Raw genomic sequence first — 19,260 nt, 5'->3', positions numbered from 1 at the left:
TCTAATTATGTAGCATAGACCTAACGGTACTAATGTACACACAGTAGATTCAGCAGAAGAGAAGAAAGAGAAGTAATAAACCCAAGACACACACAATACTATTTGCTGACAGCTGCTGGAAAAAGAAACAAAGTAGTAAAAAGGTCTGATAATATCAAGCAGGTCAAGCCAAGATTAATAGAAGATTAATGTTCCTAACTTGCAATCCAGAAACTAACCAGAGCACCACCAAGTATTCTAGGTTGCCACCTACTACCTGCATACCCCAGCCAGGGCTGGAGCTGGTGCTCAGTTCATCTGCCTATTAGAAATCACCATCAAATGCCATCAACAGTGGTTTTCCATAAAATAACTTCTTTTCTGCAGCAAGTTGCCAATACAACCCTTGTGCTAGTTGTATAGCATTTTGACTGTACTTGCCTCATTACACCAGGAAGGCCATCTGGCTAAGCAGATGTGGTAATCTGATTTGTTTGGCCAATGAACTGAAAAAAACCCACAATGGCTTGAATGGGAGTTTCCAGGAGTGCCCAGTCCAGCATCTTGTCTTGTGCGCTTCCAGATACTATATTTGTCATCTCAGGATGAGTTTGGTAACAGATTATTTGCTTGTGGAAGTTACCAAGAGAGAAAAGACAAAAAGAGGTAAACATATTATCATCACAAAAAAATTATTTGTATGGCTATCTGCCATTCTTTTGCAGAGTATATAATATGCTATAAAACAAGAAACTGGTAAAATGCAAACCAAGTCTTGGTCCCACAGAAGGTGTCAAATCTCCCATGGATTTGAACAGGACCTTTGGCTATTCAATCTGTTAATTTAGAACCTTATTTAAAGACTGCTGTACAGTTCTTCTCAGAACTATTTATATTATTAGAGCTGTATAACCTTAAACATGGAATAGATTGTCTAGATGATGTCCCCCTATCAAGATTCTCTTCATCATCTGTCTTAATTTTTAAACCCCTTGGGTTTATAAAAATATATGTAATTTTACATCTTCCAAGACCTATAGCAAGTTTACACTTACCCAGACTCAATCTCCTCTATTCTTAATTTCCTCTCATTCCTCAGGCCTGTATTGTTTGACACCACCACAATTCATATAACTGGTATTACTGACAAAAACATTTTCAAAATGAAAAAATTACAAAGAAAAAACCCCAAACCTCTGACATAGTGAATTAGAAATGTATACATTCAAAGACTAAAAGGAAGGCATTTTTAAAATCTTTCTGAAGATATTCCATTGTAGTTCAAGTAAAAGAGTTTGAATATTTCCATTTCTTAAAGTGTTTTCAGGTCCATTAACAACGAATAATGAACACTATGCCCACTCATTTTGCTTTGCTACGCAGAATCTTGCCAGAGCTGGTAAACTCGTATTTTAGAAAAGTTTTCAGCTCTAAGGTCCTCCTTTGCGTAATGGATCGGGCTAGCTTTCTGATGTTCGACTGCCCTTTTCTTAAGGTAAAGAGAGAGACAAATTAAAATAAAATGACCAAGCCCACATCATAGGCTGAATGAGCACAACTGACAGCAAACTTCTCATTATGTTGAAGTCACAGCATCCCTTGCCCAACAAGGCTGCATTGCAGAAATTGAAAAGCTGGAAAAGAAAAAGACAAAGGTCCAGACATCACATCAGGCTTCGCCCCTCATCTAGCCAGTGCCCCAGGAAAGAAGGATATGAGCTAGCCAAGAAAAGAAGCAAAGCATATTATGGTTAACAAAAAGATAGGGATGTAGCTCAAGACTCTGCATGCCCAACAGCCAGAACTGTGCAGGAGTCTGGAGATGCCAAGGTTGCATCTTCTGGCCCACCCCAGGAAGAAGGAGGGAACCTTGCTCCTTCAGGGAGAAAAATTTGCTTTCTCATTAAATTGCATTCTGTATATTTACCCAGTGATAGCAAGAATTGAGGCCCTAATGCAATAAATTAATTTTAAGAAATGAAAAAGTGCATTTTTAGTCCATCATGGATTATACTAAAAAACTATTTTCATTTTGGTCAAACTCTTATCCTCCACCATAGTGCTTCCCTTTCACTAAACGTGTGAGCTGTGCACTGTTACCACTCCCTTTTTTTATACAATAAATGATATTCACAGTAACTAGGGATTGCTTTTCTTGTAAAGAGGGTTTTTCCCCCCCTTGTTGTTCTTTTGGCTCCAAGACATCTTGTCTGCACAGTAACACGACTTCAGCTTTCCCTTGACCCAGCAATTACACCAACGTGCTGGCAATAAAACGTGGGAGAGACTTCTTCAACCAGTGACCTATGTGAACTCACTCACACCACACATGTAGAGAGGACTTTCATGGAATTATACCATTCCAGCCCTTTACTACACATAAAAGGAAAGGAGAAAAGATAAAAAGTGTTCTTGCCCATTGGTGTACTTTGCAGTGACAGGGGCTATCCCACAGAAATCAGCAGTCCTCTTAGGACTACGTACTTGCGTTCATAGCATTATATGTAGAACAATATTTCTATGAATCTGGAAACTTAAATATAGCCCGAAGTATTCTGGAAATATGTAAAATGTATGCACATGAGCCCAGAATAGAGGAGAGCAAAGAAAACAATTGAGATGAACAATCACATGGAAATAAAGAACATTGCATACATGTATAGAAAATGGAAACAAAAACCTGAAAACTGCCTGAAGGCAAGTGCTACTGGCGATAATGCAGGGAGAATGTTTTCATAGGGATTAACTGTTCTGGAGCACTTTTCCCATGTGTAAAGGACAACATACTTTTTATTCAGATAGGTTGATTTGGCAGCCTCTTTATTGCTAGCAAAAACTATTTATTGTGCCTGTGTAGGAAAAAATCCACCCTTGGATAGCCAGAATGCAGTTCTTTTATCTCACATGGACAATTGCTCACTGGATAGAGCTCAACAGCCAATTTCCCACTAATAGGATGCCTATTAGAAGTTTGTGTGCCAAATAAATAATTTTCAAAATTCAGCTATGTGTTAAAGTAATTTTTATACTGAATGCGTTAAATTCAGCTTTTCAAAACAGATTTGATTTCTTTGGCAAAATATCATTACTCTTACAGAGAGGTACATCACTTTAAAAGCAACTGCTGAATACAAAGACCAGCATTTACCTTTTGTTAGCATTATTCTTTTACTCAGTTTTACTGCCATGGACATGCTGGTGATTTTCTGTATGAGCAACTTAATTTTCTGAGAGTCAGAATAGGCTTTCCTTACATGTTGTTTTAGACCATGTGCTCTTTTTCATGATTCTTCATGCTTTGAAGATACCTCAGGGTAGTAAATACAGGAAACAGAAACTGTCCTTACTCTCCCTACTCTTCGCTGTACCTTAGAATAACCCCAGAACTGATGTCTCTGTGAAAATAACATCAGGCCCATTAAACACCATTTTCCTGCTATACAGAAAAACTCCAGAGAAAAACACTAATACACCATAGGGGCTAATTTGTGGCATGGCGTTTGCAATTCTAACACAAGGCCACTAATTTGTTGGGCTTCCCTTGTCATGTACTGTATTTAACTGTAGCAAGAACTAACTGATACATACGTAATTGCTTCTTCAAGCCAAGATTAATATAGAACCCTTAAATATGACTATTACTATTATAAAATCCTATTTTCAGATTCTTATTTTATATACCAGCATTTTTTCCAAATAAAAAAATATAATAGACATTAGATATGCTATAAATAGCTGTTCTAGACTTTAATGACAGTTCTCCTGCTGGCTTTTTAAGAATCACCATATACTGGAACTCAGAAAATGTACCTTTCTCAGGCCAAGTGTTATCTGAAGTATTGCTTTTTTAAAAAAAGAAAAACAAACAGCAAAACAAATGCCAAGCATGGACATTATATTATAAAAAGTCAAACATTACAAACTATGACTTCCTAAAGTGATAAAAGGACTGTTAAGGCCTCTCTTGTTCTGAACAAATGAGCAACAGAAGAGATAAGATGAAAATTAGGCATCCCTTGCTCTGCAGAAATGAGCAACAGAAAGATAAAATGAAAATTATGTGTGCAGTACCATTAGTGTGAAGCTGCTTCTCAGCTGTACCTTTCTGTGGCTTTAGATATACATGAAATGGAATGACTGTATTCTTCCAAGAAAAGTTTGGGATTTGGTCACCACTAAGCAACTGTGAACTGAGAGTGGTGGATTACCACCTAAGTGACTTGTCCTAATCAAGAAACCAGGAGAAATTTAATGTGTGTATCTAACGTTTGTACCAAGTTTGCCTCACATGTAATGTAAGTTTAAACATGCTGAAGATGCTTTGTACTGAAATGTAGAAATCGGACCCTGAAGAAAGGAAATGTGTCTTACTCCTGAATGAAGTTAGGGATGTTAATGGAGTACAGAGGATGGCACCCGACCTGCCAAAGCGCCACCCACATCTGTGAGGGAAAGTGGGACGCAGTAATTTAGTGAGAGGAACAACTGCACGCTTTCCTGTTGAAGCTAAGGCATACGTGTGGGTGGGGAGACTCTGAAGGGAACTCAGGACATCTGCACTTCACTGAGACCACATCCAAAGAGCATCACCTTCCAGCTACTCATGTTTACCAACTGGCTGAAAAGCAGTTGGCTGGCGTTTATCCTAGTGAAAACAAACCCATGCTAGGAGGGAGGACATTTCCTGAAGTCATCTGTAAGCTTTACCTGTGGTATCCTGTGAGGCTTTCACAGCACAATTTGTTTTAATTGGTCCATTCTTAAGACAACTTCATCATTTCAGTTACGCAGTTTAATTACACAATTATCTGCACTGACACATATTATAAAATTAGACACTGTAATTGCTACATTAATAAACATCAACACAATTACAAGCGTCTCCAGTACCAAAAAGGTATTTAGAAGAGGAACACAAATCTAGTCAACATCGACACAAGAAGTAGTGGTAGCTAGAGACTGCGAACATGAAAGCAAATGCAAGGACTCATCTTTTTAATCAGTTCTTGTTATTTGATATTAGCACCAGGGACAGGAACCACAGAGCCAAAACTCATTAGGTTGGAACAGGGCTTTAACTATCTCATAGCCTGATCAGTTTGACAGGGAGGAGTATATTAATGAGTATCTGTCAAAGAAAGCTGTGAAGAGTCATGAGTATGCATACAGGTGTGTAAATTCCTAGTAAGGGATAAGAGCAATTCTAAGGTATATCCTTCCAAATGAATGGGGTTGCAGGCATCTAGAAATACTGAATATACTTCTGTTGAAAGCTGCTTACATAGTCCATATAAAATTTTATTTCAGTTAATGACCTAAGAATTTTTAGTTCCTTTTTTTAATAGGTTTGTTAAAATGGAAACAATCCCCAGCTGACTTTGATACTCACTTTGAAGTGAACTGTAGTGTCATTCTCCTTATACTGCAGCTTCTCTGGACTACAGGTAAGATTTTAGTTAAAGCTGCATATTCAGTTCTGGGCTATCCATGCATCCAGACAGCCAAAGTTCACAACTTTTTATACAGGTGGATTTCACACCTACATCTTCTGAGAATGTTTCATATGCATTTCAGCAAAATGGCAACATCTCCAGTCTGAATTTCCTTGTGTTGATTATCCAAACCATATGCTTGTCTCATTTTGTTTTGTTTGTGATTGAATATAAAATTCAGATAGGTAGCTAATTCTCATGCCAAGTAGTGGAAAGTCATCTCAATTCAGCAATCAATAGGTTTGTCGGTGCAAATAGTCTATTCCTATGAGCCTTAATTAAACATGAAAAGATGGAAATTTACTCTCATTGAAGAAAAAGAAAGTTGATATCCCAAGGTACTGGAAATGTTCAGACTATGATTAGAAGAAACCTGACTGGAATCTCAACTAATTTCTACATGATAATAAAAACTGCATTTAACTTGGTAACTAGGCAAGCTCCAGAATGTCTCTCCATTCCACAGAACCCTGAAAAAACACCTGATATTTCATTATTGCATAGCTATAGCTACCCACAGTGGTGTGTCTTGCAGTGGTAATAGTGATTTGCCATCTCAAAGTACCACAAGCAGATGGAGCAGGCTGAGATGCAACGCATGGTGCAAGAGCCACAGTCCAGAGTAATCAGACCCTGTTAATTTTTGGATTATTCATACCCAGCAACAGTCACTCACAGCTGTCCATCTAGGAAGCTCTGGAAGTACGTAACACTAAGGTAATTTAATTTTCTGAAGGACTGTTGAGATGTGAGGAGGAGGTGAAGCTGAGGCATGGTCAGAGATGTTGCATCTGGGTGAAGGGATTTGGTTCAGAGCACCAAGTTCCCATCCATACTCTACGAAACAAGAATGCTGTTTTCAGCCTGAGGCCATGTGTACAAGTGAGATACTGGAAGCAGACTTTGACACTAGAAGAAAACACGTCAATGTTTTAAAACAAAATAATTTAAATCATATTAGTTTACTCCAGTGTTCAAATTAAGTGCCCTGATTTCAAAGGCTCCTTCAGGAACCCTGTAATACCAGACAGCTTATTTTATATTTTAAACAAACATAAATATTTCTAGTTCAAGAAATGTGAAAAGCTGAAGTCCCTGAAAGACTTTAGTTGACTTTGTCCCAAGTAACAAAACCAAAAACATGCTTACTAGCCTTCAGAACAAGTTTTAGGATGATCCAGTTTTCCAAATCAAAGTTACTGAAGACCTAAAATACAGGTTTCCACTGACATAGTCACAACTTAACTGCAGAGCACGGATCGCAGTGTAGAACTAGAGTAAACATTTGATTCAAGTCTGGCCAGAAGTGCCATGCTATAATATATATATGTACCCCCAGGAAGTCACTACCAAACCATTCTGTAGGAAAAAATCCCAAACCAATAACCCTCACTCCAAAGAAATGAAAAAACAGCCATTTATATTTTGACCCATGAAATATTTTTAACCCTGAATTTGCCAAAGACATCAAGCAAGAGGTTTAACCTTTTTTATCTCAACTGTCCATACATAACAGTGAGACTTTGTATGCTCCATTCATGGTTATTTTATTTGGATTGCAAGAGAAGGGAGTATCTTTGAGAAAAGCACAGTTAGTATCACCACTCCCTCTCTCCACTGCACCCTCAAGGGTTTTCACTGGTTTGTGAACACCCTTCCTTGTGGTCAGAAGGAAAGCAATGAGGTGGTATGAAGGGAGCTAGCAAATGGGAAGTTTCAGGAAGAAAAAATTCCAAAACACTTGACTTTTGCAACAGGTTGGGTAAAGGTTGTGAACCATTGATCAGTCTTGATGACTGCTCTGAGGATTAATTAATAGCAAATTAAGCATTGTTACCACAATAGACCTGAACACCATAACAGCTATGGGACTTGCTACTGACTGTTGGGTTTTTTTCTTTCTTTGAGGTCTTTGATATTTTGTGTTAACAACAGATCTCTCCATCCAAGCTGCACCACTCCTTCTGTATTACTTTTCAGGGAAATCATAACTGTATTAATGAATTCCAAGTTTTGCTACAGAAATAGTAACAATATCCCAAATTTATCGATTTCTCTGAGGAATCCAACACAGAGCGAAGGTGAACTGTAAAGAAACAAGGTCTCTCATAAAAATGCATGGTGGTTTTTGGAACTGGTGAGCTTCCTTTAAAATAAAAGATAAAGTAAAAGTAATTTGCCTGTTACTGTTAGAAAATTTACCCATTCTGGATTCTTTCATTGGGCTATGTTGGAAACTAGGGCATGCACGTACATGGTGAGATTTTTAAGCATTCCAGGCTGGATCATCTTGCCCTGGCTGCACATATCCCTTAGAGTGCCTCCAGGAACTACATATAACCACAAACAACTCAGTACTTGGTAATAATCAGAGGTTTGGACTAAACCTTCACATCCCCACACATCTGCTGACTCTGTAAGCCCTGGAGATGCCTTTGGACAGTCAGACTGCTTTATGGATTCCTGTGATTATCATTCCTGCCTCTCAGAGAGAGGATGTCAGCATATGTTACTGAACTGCTCAAGCATCAGGAAGATTCATCCCACTAGCCTGGACACTCCACAAGCTGCTATTTGGAGCAATTACTATTTAGCTATTTAGATTTCATCTCTTAGAATTGTCTGACTTCCTCATTTTCTAGATTTAGAGTCTCCAGAGATCATCTGGAGGATATGGGCTGTTATGTGCTTTGCAACAGAAGCAAAGAAAAATCTATTTTAGCCTTTAAAATTAGATACTAGCCATAACGTTGCAAAAAGAAAAGGACTTGTCCTTTGCCTTTAAAACTGTTTTTCTACTCCCTTCAGGACCCTTACTCTCACCACTCATCCATATAGACTTAGTTTTTAAATAACTGCTGCCTTTAAATGACAGATAATAATGAGTATGTCCTCCACATATGATGGGAGGAGCTTTCCAGGCTCTAGATCCAGCTTGTAGGACACCAGACTTCACAGGACTCGGGATAAACAATTTCAGGAGCTCAGTGCAGTCCTAAGCGCTTAAATAAGGATTAGGAATGAAAACTCCCATTAGCTTCAGTGAGGTTAGGATTTCAATCTAAACTGACACCATTCTACATTGTTAAAGGCTCTTAGTGCCTGGTGTTGTGATTTATGGCCATATTTTGAGAACAGTCTGCTACCCAGTGTGCTGGTCCTCTTCTGAAAATCACTGTTTTCATTTTACTTTGCAGCTTAAATGAGAATCCATGTTTGTTTACTGTATTTTATTTTTCAATATGGTTGCTGATCTTTGTTTACTAAAAACAGAATTTTAAAAAAGTTCTATAAAATGATATTAAGTCCATCCATTACTTTCCCTGAGATCAGCACAGAGACAGATATGCAGCAGAAGAGCATGTTACCAGTCTCCTCCCATTCCTGAATCGTTCAAAGTCAGCTTCAAAGTTAACACTGCCTTCAGGGTTTTTTTGATTTTGTTTTTGTATCTAAGAAGCATTCTGGCCCTTTATTTTAAAATTCATGCAGCAAAATCTTAGCTTCTGTTTGAAACATATAATAAGTCTCTTATGTGGTTTTCTAGTAGACCTGCATTTTGGCACAGCACCTGCCTATTCATGTTTATAAGAAGAAGGAGGAGGAGGAAAAATGGCAAAAGCAGTTTTGTATGGAAAACGTCCAGGCAACAAGATCATGCCTTCTGTTTTTTAAACAAATACTGTATGAAGTGATTGCAATCTCTTTTGTTTTTAAAGTTATGAGAACCCAATTTTAATAGAGCTTTGGAGCAACAAACATATATTTCATCCTGAAAAGCGCTCCCCTGTGATAAATGCTGGACCGCAAATACATTTGCTTTTCAGCATACTGCGTTTTGGATTCTTATATATTAATCTTCCTTTCAGAGGAACTTTTACTGCACTTCTGGTGAAAGGTCTTTTACCCTTTAGGAGCATTTGTTTCTAATGATTTTACTGTAATTGTCTCAAATGTGCCAATTTGTATTGAGTGCTTAAGGATTGCATTAAGAGTATTTACCTTGTAGAATGTTCTACAACCCTCCCCAAAACAAAACTTCCACTGATGTCAGTGATGTTTCTGCTATTTCTTTCCAGCCTGTATTTGCCTATCTACACGTGTTGCTTCTCATAAAGCCACCTTGTAATGTCCCTGGATCAGAGCTATCTGTTGCTTTACTTGTTTGCATCCAATGCTATTTCTAATTGTCTGTAACATAATAATAATAGTTTTACTATTCTGTATAATTTTAAAAAATTCAGTAACAGTACTATTAACCTGTTCAAGGATTTTTAAATTTAAAGTTGTGTTTATAAATAAATACATATGATGTTTTCTGTGTTGCAGTTAAATTTAGGTGGCGCATCCAACAAACATACTATAATATTGTCCAGGCAGACTGCTAGCACTCCAGATGTGATCTTCTGGAACGTAGCAACAGCATGAGCTAAAATCATTGTATGAGTAGATACCTCAGTAGTTTTGATAATCTGAATGATTTCAAAGCATGCTGTATTTCTTCAGCAATACAGGACTGGTATAATATACCTAAATATATTAGGTATAATATACCTAACATTGGTATGCTATACCTAAAAAGTACTCCTATTATAGGGAGAACTTAAGTGGTCAAACCATACTTGTAAAACCATCACAGCTCTTCCAGCTAAAAGAGATGATCCCAGAAAAATCAGTTTCTGCCAGCACAACTGCATCTATGTTAGGGGCATCTGTAAACACAGCTGTGCTGTTCTGGAATCTGACTTCTTCACAGCCACTGAAAGCCTGAAACAGAGCTCTAACCTAACATTTTGAAGGAGCTCTGTGCCATCTTTAGAAAGAAGCTAGTCTGTCTTGAAAATCTGGATAGAGAAGAAGAGGCTGCAAATATACCCACTTAAATTTCAATAGATTTTTCAAATTCTTTTGTTCTACACATATTAAAATGAAGGACTAGAAATAAATTCCCTTCAAGGCAGGAAATGTGAGATAGAAGCCAAAAATATGACAAACTGTTTGACTGTAATTAATCAAATAGCATTACTGTATTTTTTCCTTTAAAACTTTATCTATAAACCCCCCAAACATAGCTAAATAATAGATGTGCAATAAATTCACAAAGTAAATTATTTAACGCTAGCATTATATCATGATCAAGCCCAACCTTACCCTTCCACTTAAAGCGCCATTGGTGCTTGTTTCCATTATTAATCCAGAGGATATTCTTCTCATGTTCAGTGACCCAGTTCCAAGAAGTATCACAATATAGAAACCTATTTTCCACTTAGTAAACATGCATAATTCCTGTGAACATTAGCACTGATTATGCACACTTACACACTCTAGGGAACATTCATCTAAACCCAGTGAATTCAAACGATCTGAAGGAAAATTTATTTGGCCCTCTAGACTTCAAGAAATCCTAAAGAGTGATAGGAATAATATTTTATTGGTATATTTTATTTTAATGACACTTTTGTATATTAATTCCTTCAGTTGTCTGCCCACAATGCTAATAATGTTTTATGTAAGACAAAAGAATTAAAGACTTTTTAGGATAGAAAAAGGAAAATTAAACAAGCAGGTAAGGATTAAAGGTATTGATTAGGATATTCTCTTTGAAAATTGAAATGTAGGGTCCAGCCTGTCCGATACTACTTATCACTATTTCCTGCAGAAAAACAGGTTAATTGGCGTATTGCCAGCAGCCCAGAAGCGTATATCTCATCACAGGTAGAGCAACGAGAGGGTGAGCAGCGCAGATTCAAAGTTTTTACAGGGACATGATAATTGATTCAGAATTTTCTACAGCTTGATGAGTACCTTAAACCACCGTGGTAAAGATAAGGCACTCGTAGTATCTTTGTTACTGAAGAGGGAAAGAAAAGGGACTTCAGTTACTTGATTTTGCTTTGACTTCTAGGGCGCTAGACAGTTCTTTGCAGGAAAGGTTTGAAAGATGCACCTCACATTGGAAAACAGATGCATACACCACAGAGAAACATAGAATTTCACATAAATTTCTGTCCTGAGCATTACCTTGTGGTTTTGCATTGGCACATTTGTTTACACCAGGGGTCCTCAAACTTTTTAACCAGGGGGCTGGCGCACGGATGAAGTGGCAGGCAGTCATCTGCGGCTGCTTGGTTTCCCCCCCCAACCCCCCATGGGGGGGGTCTGTAAATACCGGGGGCCGGATTGAGGACCCTGGGGGGCCATATCCAGCCCACGGGCCGTAGTTTGAGGACCCCTGGTTTACACCATGCTGAGTTGAGTTTCAGCTCCCTTAGAATGGTATACACAAACTCCTCCCCCTCCCACGCTCTGTGCAGACTGTTGGGGCAGCTAACTTGGTGTTTCAGCATTTAGCTCTGTCTGTGGCTCTGGGTTTACAGTATATAAACAATTCTTCAACAAACTATTTCAAAAACTGCTGAAGCATTCACCTCATTCAGCACCATGGAGGAAAACATGAGCCCTAACAGCTTGCCAAAATTTCTGGATCCCAAAAAGAATCTGTCCACCCAAAAAATACTTTTAATGAACCTGTTAGATTGCACAGAATGCTAAATATGCAACAGTATAAAGTATATTTCTGCCTATTGTCTGCCTACTTAAAAGAAGTGCTCTTGACTAAATATTTTTTACAAACACTTCCACAAAAAGTGTTGCAAGTATTTTTTCTGTAGCGTCTGTTTCTGTAACTGCTATTTATTTTAAGCTTTGCATGATCTGTATTTATAATGGAAACTTCAATAGCAAAGGCTTCCAAGCCAAGCTAGAGTCAATACAGTCTTCATCTACATCAGTAAACAGCACAGTACAATTGACGCAAATGCACAGAGTGCAAGAGTTAGTGTTGAGGACCTGACATCCACATCGCACGTGTCCTGGATTTTTTACTTCAGACCAACTCTGGCTTATTAAAAGGTGTTAAATACAGTAATTCATTAGGTGTGACTGCAAGACACATGTTCTAGTTATGTTTCATCAAAAAAGAGCAGTTTCTGTGCCTCAAGATTGTGTACCCCACTCTGTAATTATGGTGGACAAGAAGTAAATGGTGAAAACCAGGAAATTCACCTCAAAATCTTGCTCCTGATATAATCTAAAATGTTTTAGCTCTTTAAGCTGAGGATATTTTCTACTGTGTGTGAGCAGAAGAGAAGAACTTCCTTTGTGTCTTGGTTAGATGATCAACCCTTTTATCAATTGACAAGAAAGTGCACCACACAAATCTCATGAGCAAAGAAACTGTCATCTTAAGAAAGAGTCAATCTGAACTGAAGGCAAGTCTTGTATTTCTTTTCCAAATATATTGATTTATGGAAATCTTCAATAAAATCCAGTTTAGACCAATGCATAAACGTCACTCCTCCCAACTACAAGTTCACACAGAGGAATTACTAATCAATACGTGCTTCATACATTTTCACCTTGATTCTGAAATTCTTTAAATGTAATCATAATGATTTGGGTCTCCTGCTGGTGGCTTCTCCTGGAAAGATCAAATTTTGCATCTGGGGTTTTGTCTGCAGACAGCAGCCAGGGCAGGCAGAATGTCCTACATAGCAGAAGTCGCCACTATGGCCAACACTTAAGACTATTAGCTCCTCAGAGAGCCCAGGGCCATTATTTTACAAGCATTTCTGTGACAGAAGCTCTGGATTTACTACAGCTAATTGTATTTATCCTCTGCAAAATTAGTATTTTGCCCTGTATATAGACATTATACATAGAATGACAATAAACTGGACTAAATATATGACAGTACCATTACAGAGCAGATCCCAAACCCCGTAACTACCAATGCAAAGGAGACAATCTTGTTTGATATGAATATCAAAAAATGTATGAGGTCATAAAACTAAAAGCCAGATATTGCAGCTTAGAAGACTACTGAGCTGTCTCCAAATTTCAAGGGAAAAATACTGCTGTGTTCTTCATGTTGTTTTATTTGCACTACCATTTTTGTAAACATGGTAATGAATTTACTCTCTGATATATCTTCATGAGCAAAGTATCTTGTGAAATATCTTCAAACAGGCCTTTGAAGAGAGGAAGTCCTAACAGTTTCAGGCTATTTTCAGAAGATATCTTTCCCTACATTTAATAAAACAAAAACCAAGCAAACAACCCTTTACTTTGATTTGCCAAAAAGAAAATAATGGTTTCTAAAGAGTTAAACAGTTGACATATTTTATTAGGAACACATATTTTGTAAAGACCATTCACTTTCCTTAGAAACATTTATGAGAAAGTACCAGATGTCTGATCTTGCTGGATGTGCACTGAGTACTGCTTAAAATGGAAGCTATAAATTATCAGTCAATAACAAGCACAATACCTGAGGCAGTAAAAATTCTTTCATCTGAAAATAACAGTTATTTCAAAGTCAGTAATTTCTTAAGAAAAGGATTCTGAGGCAACATCTTGAGCCTTAAATATTAAAATATGAGGACAGAAGCTTATTTATGTAAGCTGGAGTTAGCACTTTTTGTTAGAACATTCACTAGAAGGAAAAAGGGGCTAAGTAATTTGTGAAGTGATCCAGTTCATTTAGGACATTTAGACATTTAGACATTTAGGAAAGGACTATAGCATGCATTTAAGAGAAAAGACAGATAGTCCATCTGTCTGCAGAAATTGTCAGTGTGCTGAATATTAACTACTTACCTTTGAAAGGCTTTTTTATTTTTATTCAGTCTCACATTGTATTTATAAACTGTTCTGATCCTACTGTTCATCATCACCATCCAATATTTTTCCTAATTAATATTACTTTGAAGTCTCTGACCTTTAGGCAGACACTCGATTCTGAATTAAAATGTAATTGTCTTTGTAACACAAATACACTTCTTATGCTACCCCCACACTCTTCTTGTTACAGAATAAATACATAATAAATGTAAGGAAAAGCCTACACCGAACTTGATAAAATAATGAAAAATAAGAAGAAAATAAACTGAGCAGCCTGGGTTTCCTTTCCTATACAATGACTACAAAGAGACAATAGGGAAAAAATAAAGGCAATACTTAAAATTTAAAGAAAGGAAAACCTTTATGCACAGTGTATAATTTATCTGCAGGACATACTGTCATGAAACTTCATCACTCTTTCAGAAGCCAAAAAAAGAGTCTTTTATATGAGTAGGTCCAGCAGTCACATGGTTTATATTCCACAGGTATTCCACAGGTGCAGCACCATTTACTGAACAGGACCACAACCACTTTTTCAAGGTGAAAAAGGCCCACGAATTACAGAGTGCAGAGAATATATTTCTTGTGAGTAAATCACAGCTTTTTTTCTAAATTTTTGGTTCTGGTCACTGCAGCCATATGAATCGCTGGTGTGATGAGGGTAGCACTTCCCATTTACCTCCTCTTTCTCACCACTGCTTCTCGTAGCAAAGGTATTCCTTAGTGTAAATGACTGGCAGCTTTTGACCATATGTTTGCAAAGCACATTACTTAGCAACCTTTTCTACAGCCAAATAATAGGAACTTAATAACTAACTTACTTTTACGTAGAGCTGCTGAAACTCCTCAAGGTTCAGTCTACCGCTTGGACAGTCCTTTAGAAATCCTTTGTACCACTGTTTTAGCTCGTGTTCATTGAACTCCGTGCTTTTCACCAGGTCCTCCATCACCTCAGGGGCCAGCTTGCTATTCTGTTTCCCCATTCTGCCTTAAGAAGAAAGAAATAAATACAATTAGCCAAGTTTCTGTGAACATTTCAAACCTTAATTAGTGACACAGCTTAAATTCATCACTCGTTTCGTACTCACTGCTGCTTTTAATCAAATGCAACTTCACAGATTCACCAGTGGACAGGAACCTAAACTGTGCTTGAATATTGAAGGCTGAAAATGGTGAAAAAGACAACATTCTTCTATCATTTAGGAGTCTTAAGGCCTGGAGACAGACTGCTTATTTGCTTTCAATTTAGGCAATTTCTAGCTTTTCTTTACACTAAGGCTGAAAAAGATTACTTCATTTTCCTTTGAATTTAACAAAAAAATTTCACAGATTCAGGGATGTCCACAGAACCTCTCTTTATCTTTGTCTTGAACATCTCTTCTGCTATGACACCTGCGTTAGACACCTATTCTTCATAGGTACAAGGCTGTGGACAGACAGGCTTGTAACGTACGAGCGCTAGATGTTCCACTAGGAGGAAGCGAAGGGAGAGTCCACACACTTGGTCTCAAAAAATGATGACACCAATCTGGAAAAATAAATTTAATTCTTATATATATGCACATATAAGTGTATATATACACATATAAGTGTATATATACACACATGTATACATATATGTATATATTTACTGCACAGTTGATACACAGTAGATGGTTTATATTTCATCACTGTTAACTCTATTAGAGATATCCACTATATTTTTAATATACATATTGTATACACACTTATAAATATTAAATGTAAAACATACAGAAATTCAAAATATGCATGTGTATCTAGATAAATACAGTAATTTCAGTACTGCTCATGTTGGCCCCTTAAGATATTTCCAGGCCTTTTGACATTTGACCAAAGATGTTCTTCGAGATAACTTTTGAGAAATCCTTCAACTTTTTCTGATTCTACTACAGTTTGTTTCATGACAGGATATATCTTTCAGTTACTTTTCAATCAGATGGCAGACAGTACTTAACTTGTCCTGTACAGAACTGCAAAGTGATGAGTAATTTCTTTCCTGAGCCTAGTTTAGCATTTTCATTTTTATCTCCCAGTATAACATCTGCCTCTAATAAAAGCACCACATTGAATGCATTGATTTCTAGTCCGTATCACCACCCATTAATCTGTTGCTTTTGGTGTATTCTCTTATTTCAAAGAGGAAGTTTCTTTCTCCTCAGAAAGGCATACTTTGCTCTGTTCCAAAAAATTAATGTATTTATATAATTTCCTTTATAGGAACCTTCCTGGAGCAGGTGCAAAGTTAACCATTCCTCCTAGTCTGTGTGTGGCCAACACACCCCCTGGTGCCATACCACCAGTAGAACCAGGTGTTCTCCTGAAACATTTCATGGCCCCCGTCCCCTCTGGCCATGGTCCTCCCCGGTCTGTCCTCTCCCCTGCCCACAGCCCCAGCCCACCAAGACAACCAGGGCTGGCAGCAAACCTCTTTGCCAAGACACCACATGACTTGGCTGCACAAACATCCTGACAGCGAGAAGGAAGGTGTCTTTCATCAAAGTGTTCAGCTGGTACGAAGTTGGGAAGTGTGGTCATCAGAAAGTACAAAATGCCACACCGCATCTGGGTAGAAACTCCAGTCAGAGATGTCTCAGTGCCTTTGGGACACAGCTGTTAGACAAGTGCTCTGTGCTGTGCACAGATGTCACTGGAGGTGGAAGCGGGCCACCATTTCTTGGGGTGATTCCAGCAAGCAGATCCCCCTTCCCCAGGCTCTGCATTTCCTTCCTCTACCAATGCTGCAATATACCACAGTGTTTTCTTGCCCAGGGCTCTGCATCTCTGAACTACAAGAACCCGCTGCAAGGACTCACCCAGCTGTTAATTAATGGCAGCACACTGCCTGCTCTAAACTTACCTTGAAGCTTTGCCAAGTTCCCATCCACACATTTTGGTAAATTTAGCACAAATATGGGAAAGTTCAACCTTTCAGCTAATTGCCACAGGCCTAATTGTACACACAGATGTGCAGAAGTTAGCCATTTTGACTCAACGACAGGTTTGCAATTTACAGTACTTAGAACAACTGCCCAGCCTTATCTTTGAAGTCCCCATCTTCTCATGTATGACACTGACCTGATTTGGCAAAATCTGAATTTAAATCCCATGGTGACTAAAGTATACTAATACAGTTATTTCTCTAGGTCCAGCTCGGGTGGCTTTTAAGTGAAATAGTAGACTGTTCCGTTTGTTTTAAATCATTAAGGGGCCTGTTTATTTCCCCCCTTTTTTTCCCTTTCTCCTTTAAACTGTGTTACCCTTTGCAGTCATAAGGTGCTTTGCTTAGGATCCAGAGGACTCTTAAAGATTCTTAGCAATTATAGTAACTACCTTAGGCAGATTCATAAGGCATCTTCCAGCTCTCTTAATTTAGCCAAGTGTGCTTTTACTTGACTCTTTTCACCTGGATTCTTAGCCCCATTAACATTTAACTCAATGACACTTACACATGGAAAAAAGCATCTTCAGTGGACAAAAATTGGGTGATTTTGACTGACAAATTTTCTGTAATAGCAGCTTTTCTGTACTTATCATGTTAGCTTCACAGCCCTTGGACCTGGCACTATGCAGAGGTAGAAGCAGACAGAACTGTGAATTGCAACACCATCTTCCGAAGTTATCTATGTCATTTTCAGTAATGTGCATGTAAAACACTGTAGAAAATGGAGTGGATCTGCACTTGTGTAAGAATTCATGAACAAAGAACTGGGCAAACATATCCACACACAACCTTTTCTAAGTTCGGATTCAGAGAAACGTGACATCAGTTTTCTGCTTCTGCAATACAGGTCTCTAGTTTTGGTCAGCTGCTTGTGCTGCCATAGGCTGTCCAGTACATCCCAAACACCTTCCAGCTATCCCTGATGTACCTCACCACAAAATACCCTCTAGTAAATGAAAACCACAGCTGGTATCTTGAAAACACTTTCAGAAACTATTTTTTCCACAGAACCAAACCAGTATTTGAGGAAGGTATAATTTGGGACTGCTGGGTTCTGTACTCTTTATTTGCTGCTCCAGCACAGTATGGTGCATAATCTGCCGGGCTCTGTTTGAGACAAGGGACTAAACAAGCTGACCGAGCTGGTAACAATGCCTTCCAGTAATTACAGGCACTCATTCTTTCGTTTCATTTTAAAGTTCTTTTCTTATGGAATTGAATTACAATCTGCAAGAATCTCGAGTCTCATATAATTATCAAATATAAACTCACACTTCTGGCTCTGGGAGATCCGGTTTATTTGGGAATAACAACTCAAATACAGATTATCTAGTTAATCATATCCTAACATCTTCTAGAGTTTCATTGAATCTCTTATTATTATTGAAAAAGTACAATCACCCATTAGCAATGAGTATGCCACTGCCAACACATTTAATTTTCTAAAATGAAAACTATTTTTAATTAACTTATAAACATAGTTTCCCAAACATGTTTTTTCCTTGTGAAAATCTATGAATATGCATTAGGAAAAGACAGGAGAGAACAGCTGCACAATCACTAAATTTTCAAGAGTAGGAAAGGTCACTCTGCAAGCATTTCTTTGTTCAGTAAATTCTTTTAAATTATAAATTTGTTTCCAACTTCCATGCTTCCAAGCATGCAATGTGACAATCCAAGCACTGTTATTCATCTTCTGTTGCATCTTCTGATTGGCAGAAATCGTGAGAGAGAAAAAACACACAAAAAAAGAAGCAAACAAAAAAGCAACACGTTTCAATTCCAAACTATCACGGGGGAGAGAGACTCAATAAACAAGGAAACAGGTATGTGGGTGGCAGTTAGCATCAGGAAAGGCGTCAGGTCTGTTCCGAGTGAGTTTACTTTGGCAGGAGAATGCTTATTAATATTAGCAAGGGCAACACAATCCAAATTAGAGATCAAGAAAAACACTAAAATTCCACTGTTGTGCCGCAAGTAGCAACAGCAATGAAGGCTGAGTTTAAAAACGCATCATCTTGGCTGAAGTGCTGCAAAGAGGCTGTCAGCTACCCAGAGAAACAAGCTTTTCATAAATGCTTAGTATAATAGTACTTCAGTACTTCATTAAGTAACATCCCAATTGCTGCTTTTACAGGTCCATAG

At 37.9% G+C, this 19,260-nt stretch overlaps 1 protein-coding gene across 2 annotated transcripts in view; it reads right to left on the bottom strand.

The window, feature by feature from the left end:
• Positions 1-19,260, bottom strand: part of VSNL1 (visinin like 1) — a 93,144-nt gene that overhangs the window by 36,097 nt on the left and 37,787 nt on the right. For both annotated transcript variants that reach the window (XM_080387965.1, XM_080387966.1), the window contains exon 2: positions 14,975-15,141. In XM_080387965.1, coding sequence (XP_080244091.1) covers positions 14,975-15,136 — 162 coding nt within the window. In that variant the 5' untranslated portion in view covers positions 15,137-15,141. The remainder of the gene's footprint in view (positions 1-14,974; positions 15,142-19,260) is intronic.

The sequence above is a fragment of the Falco punctatus genome (genome assembly GCF_963210335.1).
Source record: "Falco punctatus genome assembly, chromosome: 5".
In the NCBI taxonomy this organism is placed as follows: domain Eukaryota; kingdom Metazoa; phylum Chordata; class Aves; order Falconiformes; family Falconidae; genus Falco; species Falco punctatus.
Note: the sequence above shows the minus strand (reverse complement) of the source record. Positions and strands in the feature narration are given on the sequence as shown.